This window comes from Camellia sinensis, chromosome 6, assembly GCF_055761805.1.
Source record: "Camellia sinensis isolate YWXY chromosome 6, ASM5576180v1, whole genome shotgun sequence".
Classification (NCBI taxonomy): domain Eukaryota; kingdom Viridiplantae; phylum Streptophyta; class Magnoliopsida; order Ericales; family Theaceae; genus Camellia; species Camellia sinensis.
The window spans coordinates 140,974,054-140,982,722 of record NC_138966.1 but is presented as its reverse complement, the minus strand read 5'-3'; the positions used below and the strand labels follow the sequence as shown (position 1 = coordinate 140,982,722).

General features: G+C 36.1%; 1 protein-coding gene and 1 non-coding gene across 2 annotated transcripts; one reads left to right on the top strand and one right to left on the bottom strand.

Moving 5' to 3' along the window:
* The first annotated feature begins 204 nt into the window (after positions 1 to 204).
* Positions 205 to 5,004, top strand: LOC114265908 (uncharacterized). Its single transcript, XM_028206770.2, has 3 exons — positions 205 to 446; positions 548 to 685; positions 4,519 to 5,004. The coding sequence occupies exons 1-3, from the start codon at positions 318 to 320 to the stop codon at positions 4,699 to 4,701; spliced, it is 450 nt and encodes a 149-aa protein (XP_028062571.2). The 5' UTR covers positions 205 to 317; the 3' UTR covers positions 4,702 to 5,004.
* A 790-nt stretch (positions 5,005 to 5,794) lies between these two features.
* Positions 5,795 to 8,419, bottom strand: LOC114265909 (uncharacterized). Its single transcript, XR_014333159.1, has 2 exons — positions 8,286 to 8,419; positions 5,795 to 6,236 (listed from the first exon to the last, which is right to left on the bottom strand). It is a non-coding gene; the product is annotated as an uncharacterized LOC114265909 (transcript).
* Between the last annotated feature and the right edge of the window lie 250 nt (positions 8,420 to 8,669).

Here is an 8,669-nt window from a genome sequence, read left to right as displayed (position 1 = left end):
CCAAAAAGTCAAAAATTTTATTTTCTCTCTATACTTTTTTGCATATCTTTTTATAAAAAATTAAAAAATCATCTCAAACATTTTTTATATCATATTTTAACTAAAAAAATTAAAATATTATTAAAAAATATGTTTCTAAACGAGCCCCAAATTTAAATTTGAGGTTAAAATTTTTTAACAAATACTTACGTTTACTTGATATACCCTTTTCTCCCAAGCGAGCAAAGAAAGAGAGCCGCACCGAAAGCCCCCTTAGACCCCTCTCGCTACTACTACTAGTACTACCCAGCGAGAAAGGGAGACAGACAAACCCAGATATGGATCACATAGCAGCAGCTGAAGAGCAAATTGTGACTGAGAGATTGAGGAGAAAACTCAACCAAGTAAACACAGCAACTCAAACCCAACTCTCTCCTATCCAAGACCACGTCAATTTCACTCTTCAGGTCTCTCTCTCAGAACTCTTCTTTCTTTATGCATAGCATATACAATGCCTATATTTGATTGTTGTGTGATGGGTTGTTTTGATTTTGAATCGTCTCTGCAGCAATCCTACTTCAAGTGTGCGTACCAGTGCTTTGACAGGACCAGAACCCAAGATGAGATTAACAATTGTGTGGAAAATTGCAGCGTCCCTGTTCTCAGAGCCCAGAATCTTGTTGACACTGAAATGGCCAAGTTTCAAGTAAGGGTTTTTTTTTTTTGAAACTTGAAAAGAAATTTGCAATAATCGGTTTTACCCACATTTTGTTGTTGTTTGAACTGGTCGGAATCATATTCAATCTGCACATATAGCACACACAAGTATGGCAATTGTAGATTTGGGTCAAGGTATATCAAAGAAAGAACATAGGTCCCACTTTTTTCTTAGAGACCATACTAAACTAAAAGCATGAAGGAAGTTGATGGCAGTGCTTACCCTAATATAGATATCTCTACTCAGTTCTTCCCCTACCTACCATAGCGACAACGGGAGCTATTAGAAAGGCAGGAAAGATGAAGTGCCGAGAGTGCAGCAGCAGGAGCAGTAGCTGTTGCAGGAGCAGTGGGGTGCCTGTCTCTATCATCCGTATGCCCATCTTTCATTAGCAAGAATGCCTCTTCAAGCTGTCGGAAAGGCTTGGCCGCAAGCGTAGTGGCAGGCAGGCGATAGGATGGTAGCAGGTCAGGGAAGGGGTAAGATTAGTAAAGCTTTTGATGATTTCAATCAATCGTTGTGAAGATACGGTTCAGGGCAATGTCCAGGATATTAAGTTGAAATATCGGAGCATAATCATAGGGAAAATATGACAGAAATGTAGGTCTGCGAATAAGTTGAGTTGTTCACAAACAACTTGGACTTGGCTAGACAATTGACTCGTTTCAACTCCTTTATTTACTAGATGAATCAAGGCTAATTTTCAAGCGAATGTAGCAAGCAATGAAAGTCAGACAGGCCCAAGGTTGGCTTGAGTTGGCTCGTGGATGCGAACATAATAATTGCAAGATGTAGGTTTCTAAAATTTGTGATGCCCTTCTGTTAGTAAAAATTATGCTAGGTCTAGATCGACGGCAACCAAACAATAATTCAAACTAGACAATTAAAGAGGAACAATTAAGCAATTGTGGTACTGGTTTGAATGCCTCAAAAGGATGAGGGCTTCTTTGGATCAACTGATAGTAACAAAGTAGACAGGAAGAAAACAAACTTTTTATATCAACTGATGGTAACAAAGTAGACAAGATAAACAAGAGTAATTTCAAATTGAAATCACCAACGTTTACCCAGTTACAAAGTTCAAGTTGTAAAGGAAAAAATTACTCCTAAATTACAATGAACTACTCCCAAGTCTAAAAGCTAAGTTGTTATGTTGTTGTTAATGTCCTTATTCCTTCAAATTTCTAGCCTTTATATCCTCTCCTTTCTTTCCTGGCCCATGATCGCATGACCTCCTTGAGTCTTGTAACAATCACTGCGTAACTGCTGCAACTGCTTCCTGACCTTTAGGCTGTCAAACCTCTCCAATCCTTCATCTCTTCATGTCGAATTGCTTCCCCTCTAAGTTGCCACATATCTCTTGGACCCTCCATCGACAGATAAAAACTCCCACCTGGCACATTCCTCTTTTTGCAAGTCACCTACTAAGCCCATGACTTAGCCAGTAACTGCTCCATCATCTGCACTGTTTAATGCACATTATTAATCTCTCTCATGTTGCTTGCCCACTCAAATAACTGTTGAACCCTCACTTGACTTTACCACATGTCACACTCCAACTGGTCCACCTGTCGATAGACCCAGCAAAAATGGGTGCAAACACCTTCTCTAAATTTGAAGATCTATAAGCCACACTAGAAGTAAAGTAATGTCAAGTATGATACAATCACGTTAGTTTATATAGAATTTGTTAATTTCTCCTACGCTTTTGATCAGCTTTTTCACTCTTTCTTTTTTTTTATTGGCACTGGGATGTCCAGATCAAAGCCCGACTAGCTTTTTCACTCTTATTAATTTGACATTTCAAAATTGTAGTAAATTGGAAAGTTGGTATATGTTACGCATAACAAAATACATACAAGACAAGCTGAGTTTGAAAGATTGTGTAGTTGCCGAACCGGTTAGGTTTGAAGATGGTTAAGCTTGTCAGGAGTGCTGACTAAAATTTGAACATCTGAAATTTTAGGCAAACTGAGCTTAAACTGGCTGACACTGGCTGACACAACTTGGTATGTTTGCACCCTCCAGAGATGAGGGTTTGAGGATTGAGTGGAAAGAAAAGACATATAGGTTGTTGAGGAAATTGGACAAGGGATTATTTATGGTAAAGAAGTGAGACACAGCCAGATATGAGCAGTCTAGTGAGATTGTTGATTCTTTGGCAGGGATGTTCAATTTGGAATGACGCTGCTTTGGAATCAATTAGTATGGCATCAAGGACTTTTCCTGTTACCAACTTACCATCTTGGCCCCTAAACATCAGCTTCCTATCATATTTGTGTTTTCTGTCACAAATGAAGGTAAAGTGTTAGCATTACCAGATTGCATGAGGCTCTTGGAAAGCCCAGTATAAATGAGGCATCTTGAGATGGCAAAAGTGGAAGCATATTTCTTGATGCTCTACCAAAAAGCATCAAGAGGTTCACAGATTTAAACGGAATTATCTCAAAAGATTAAAATTATTTTGTTCTAGCACAACCATCAGAAGGCAGACCGAGTGAGGTTAAGGGATGATCTAACTCAAATGGAATGAAAAATAAATAACGAAAAGAAAAGAAATTTTATGTACTTTCTGGCCAGGGGTATCTTTGTTAATTTCCAAAGTTTCTGATGAACTGAGGCAATGTTCCATGGGTTGCATTTTGGGATTGTCTCTGGTCTTTCCTATGTGTAGGATACTCTTACTAAAGTATGAAGATTCTAAATTTGGAGTCCTTTTAGTAGGAAAAGTTTTTAGCCTTTATGTTTGAAGACCTTATGACACTTTTTATCAAAGTTTTTAAAGGCAAGTGTGTACCTCCGAGGCATTTTACCCTTCATGAGGCGCGGCGTAGGTCTCAAGGCGTTGAGGTGTAAATAATTAGTGAATAAATTAAATATTTTAAAATAGTAAAAAAAATAAAAACAAAATTAAATGTAAAGGTGTAAATACTTTTCTCCTCAAGGTGTTGAATTTTTTTTACTGCATAAAAGGAAATTTGCCTTCACTGAAAGTGAAATTGATATTCTTAACTTTAGTGATGGAGCTTCTCACTTGGCCATTAACTGTGTTTTTTCTTGATTGATCATTTTACTTAATTTTTCCTATAGAATATAGTTGCAAAAAGGGATTCTTTTATTTTTTATTTTTTATTTTTTTATGTTTAAACAATCTACTAGACTAAGTTTAACAAAAGCCCAAGGCAATCTCTGCATATGCGCACTCCTCATATGCTTATGCGCAAAAGGCATATCTCAAGTTGTGATGCACAAGCCGTTGGGGAGTAATGCCTGAAAATCAAAGCCTTGATGCATTTTACCTTAGCCTCGAGGCAAGGCGAGCCTCAGCAAAGCCTTTTAAAACTTTGCTTTTTATGCATTAAGGCTTCTTTGATGGCCTTTGAGTGGCCTCATCTATTGGGTTTCATTCATTGTTTGAGGATGACACAAGCTTTGGGCTCAGCTGAATGAAAAATGAACTATAGGTCCCTGTCCACGTATATTAATATGTTGACATAGATTTTGGACTTATTTTTCGTCTCTCCCTTGTATGTGTGTGTGTGGAGGGTTTTATTTATTTATTAAATTTATCATTTACTGGTCTTTTTGTTCACTATTTTTTATGGGTTATAGGGTCGGCCAAATTGACTCTTGAATCTCCTATAAGCATTGCTCGTGTCCTTGTGGACTTAATGGGCTAGAAAATTGTGTGTTTTTTCATAACCAAACTAAGCCTTATTTTTCTGATTGTGCTCTAAACTTTTTGTATGAATGTGTTCTAGCAGTGGTTCTGTAAACTAATAAAAGATTATTTGAACATTTTTTTCTGATGACGTATTCAGGAAAGGTTGAATAGGTCTCTAATGGTCTGCCAAGACAAATTTGAGGCAGCCAAGCTCCAACAGATCAGAAGCGACGCCACGAAGGATTTGGAGTCATGTGTCGACCAGTCAATACAAGACAGCGTCAAGACACTGCCACATCTTGTAGGAAGATTGAAGTCCTCTCTGTCTATGAGTGAATAGAACGACACTGTAGTATATGAGTCCCAACTTTTGGCAACTTGTATATGTGATGTGATACAATTTATGAACACATCGTAGACCTGATTGGAGGCCAGAAGACATAAAAAACCATATGCTGATTATTTTCACAAACTATAGACTTTATTAACCAATTGGTTGACATAATTGTTTCATGATGTTGCTCACACGAGCGACAGTGGTTACGAACTTTGGCTACCATCTGAATTACACGGTGATGTCATAGATTATTTCAATGCCAGTGCATTGCTGAATTTGTGTTAAAAATGGGATTGTTCTTTTGCACTTTTCTCTGTGCTGATGTTATTAATATTTTGTTATCAATCTCTTGGTGCAAACTGGGCAATGTAGCTCAACCTCAAACAGAGTCCTCACCTAACACAGAACTAACATTTTATTCGGTTACACCATGAAGCAAATCTGTATTTTTTAGCATGTGTTGAAATAGATTGTGAGGCGTCTTTACCTAACACAGAACTAACATTTTATTCGGTTACATCATGAAGCAAATCTGTTTTTTTCTAGCATGTGGTGAAATAGTTTGTGAGGTATCTTATTTTGGTGTAGGTGCCTAAACTTTCCTAACTTCCCTGGTGGTTTGCTTCCTAACTTTCCTTGCAAAAAGTGAAAGAATGACATGGTATTTTTTGATTTTCTTTGAAAAAAATTCTACCATCCTTTGTGTGTGTGTAGAGATGTTTGATAAAGCAGAAGCTTCATTACATTGAAAATTTAAATTAAATAAAAGAGTAACGATAAACAAATAGAATAATTGTACATAATTTGTATAAAGAATGGCATGATTGTATTAAAACTAATTATTTTAAAGTAGAGGGTCCATTGAAATTACATATGATTGAAATGTCACTGATACATCATTTTGTATGGAATTTTTTTTGTAAAAATAGTATTTTTCCAAGTAAAAAGGAGGCAATTCACACTTATGTATCAGGTTCTGACTCTCCTTTCTGTACTCTTGTGCAGAAAGAGATTTCCATAATTACATGGATATCTCAAGGGTCCATCTCATTATCAGATTTCATGTTGCGGCTCAAGCTATACCTACATGCACCCGTCACAAACAACTCAAGTCTATTTTATTTTATTTTAGTTCTAAACAAATACATCAACATGCATGTTCAAAAAGAAAAAGAGTCAAAGAGGATTAGGCCTTCGATGCCAAACTAGATTGAAAACTATGTACTGAAGTTATTTTGAAGATCCAAAAAAAAAAAAAAAAAAAAAAACAACGGGAGCCACAACAAGAAACATTAGGCCTGGGATGCCAATCTTTGCTTCAACCTAGTTCTTGTTTTTCTGCCCTTCAAATTTATCAATAGCCACCTGAAGTTCATCGGTACCTCCAACAGCTCTCATGGTGTAGAAATAAACACCAAAAACAAATGCCGTCAACCCTCCAGCAACCACCAGATTCTTGGTCTTGGGTGCAAGGTTGCCAAAACGCAAGACCCCAGCCATCTTCCAAGAAATGAACTTTGTTTTGGTGTGCCTTCAACCTGTGAACCAAACACAAATTTAATCGATTTCATAACTTTTGCCGATAAAAGATACAGAATCCAATGTTGAGCACTGGACGTAAAAAATTAGGATTCTGAAACTATTGCTTTCCACCTGTGAATTTAACAAAACTCAAGAAACACCCTTGAGATGCAAAATCTACTGTAATTAACCTAATGTAACCAGCCATGGTAGAATTCTGCAACTGATTTTTAAGGCATTCAAGTTCTAAACTTTAACCATATTTGAGTTTCGGAAAGGATTAGTTATCTTGAGGAAGGTACATTAGTCATTTTGTGACGAAAGTCTCAATATGGGCTAAGTTGTCCCATCTTTCCCTGGGACAAAATGGGACAAAATTATCACACATATGTAGGATAAAAGGGCTGCCTGTATAAGTTATCAAGCCATCCCAGTTCACAAAATCTGAACCAAAAGCGGGATAATTTATCTCGAGAAAAAACAGTTCTACCCTGCCCCTTATCCGTGAATCAAGTGTGGCAGGTAGATTGCAGCTGGTAGATAGAAAACTATCTTCTTGTTGGTGTAAACAGAATCCTTTGAAACTTCCTTTATGTTTAATTGCTCCTTTGCAAAGTCATATAATACAAGAGATCAAAATTGATCACCACAAATGTAGGTTGTTAACCTTTTAGCCCGTGAAAGATGTGCACAGCAGAAGTGGAAAGAAAACTATTACATATTCCACATTTTATTGATTCTGCAAAATACATGAATTTGGAAAAGAAGAAATTAATATTTTTTACAAAGTATATAAAAAGCTATGTAGCACAGACACGGACACGAGAACACGCAAATTTTCAAAAAATGACTCATCTAACATTAATACCATGACTTGCCCCTTTCAGCTCATCTAACAATTATAGCTTCCAAGTGGACTTAAGTTCACACTAAATCTTCAAAATATTAGCAAATTTCTTGATGCCCTTGATATGCTAACACTCCGTTTAGATGGAGGGATTTGGTGAGAAAAGAAGAGAAATGGTGAGAATAAAAAATCCCTTCACTTGTTTGGATGGTTAAGTAAGTGACAAATTGTGAGAAAATAACTTTCACCAAAGCTTTGTTTTGTTTCTCATCAAAAGTGATGAGATTTGGTAAGAAAATAAATAGATTTAATGAAACTTTTCTAAAATGCCAAAATTACCCTATAGTGGAAGAAGTTGGAAAAATAACCTTTTAATATAGAAGGTTATTTTGATAAAATGAAATAAAACACTTTCTTTTATTGACTATCCAAATAAAATAGGTAAGAAACCACATTCTCTTCTTTTTATTCATGCAAACACAATGGTGAGAAATCATAATCATTTCGTTTCTTTTCTCATCTACGTGAGAAAATATAATCATTTCTTTTCTTTTCTCACCCCATGATCCAAACGGATCAAAGAGAGTCTCTATGTGAAAATAGGAGTCAATCAGAGGAGGCAGGCTTATTCATTCAAGCACATCCTCGTGGATACAACCATACCATTTTTCATCAACATTAGATTGATTGCATGGATAGAAAAGGATTATAGAGAGCATAATGACATCAATAGGTGTTGTTAGCCTATGGCATAACACTATTTTTCTTTTTGTTTCCAAAAAAAGTTTGGGGCTTTAGATTCATTGTGGCCACTTATAACAGCTCAAATTCATTGTAATTCACTTCATTTTGCAATCACTAGAAAGAAAGGAAGAGCAAACCAAAAGAACACCATAACCCGGTTTTTACGAGACCACAAAAATTACCAAAATCTTTTTGGTTCCCAAGAAAAAGGGAAAGAAACCGAAACGGAAATCTAAAATTTCTGAAATTCTAACGCTATATAAAAAGAAAACAACACAAAAACTCTCAAAGGAAGCCTATTTCAACTAATTAGGTATGATCAAGTAGAACCTTCATGTCAATTCCACCTATATATAGACAGATAAGATTCGTTTTCTAAGCAACCAAACAGGTTAGGATTCAGAATTCAATCAAACAGAAGAACAATAAAATTAAAACCAAGTAAGAGGGGAGGATGATGATGATATCAACCAACCTTACGTTCTCGAGATGAACTTCGAAACTTGAAAACCCTAAGCCCTAATCGCATTGCTTCGCGCTTGTTACTCTAGCGTGGGCTGCGTGAGATGGCCGAGTTAGTGAATGTAGTATGGTTTCGGGTCGGGTCGTTTTTGGTTTGGGAGGAAGGTTTCTTTTTTAAAATGATAAGAATTATACAAATGCTTTCAAAAAACTTTTGATATTTTAAAACTTGTTTCTTTTACTATACTGCTCTCATCTATTAGCTCTCCAATTAAGCCATCCTCACAAGTCATCCTTACAGTGTATTTTAAAGTAAAATTTTACTTTAATTCAGAGTAAAATTTTATTCTAAACGTACAATTTTATTCTAAATCACAGTAAAGTTTACTATGATTTA

Coding starts and splice junctions, on each gene's coding strand:
- LOC114265908 (XM_028206770.2), top strand. CDS start 318: ATGGATCACATAGCAGCAGCTGAAGAGCAAATTGTGACTGAGAGATTG. Junction 447..547: donor ACGTCAATTTCACTCTTCAG/GTCTCTCTCTCA, acceptor TCGTCTCTGCAG/CAATCCTACTTCAAGTGTGC. Junction 686..4,518: donor CTGAAATGGCCAAGTTTCAA/GTAAGGGTTTTT, acceptor TGACGTATTCAG/GAAAGGTTGAATAGGTCTCT.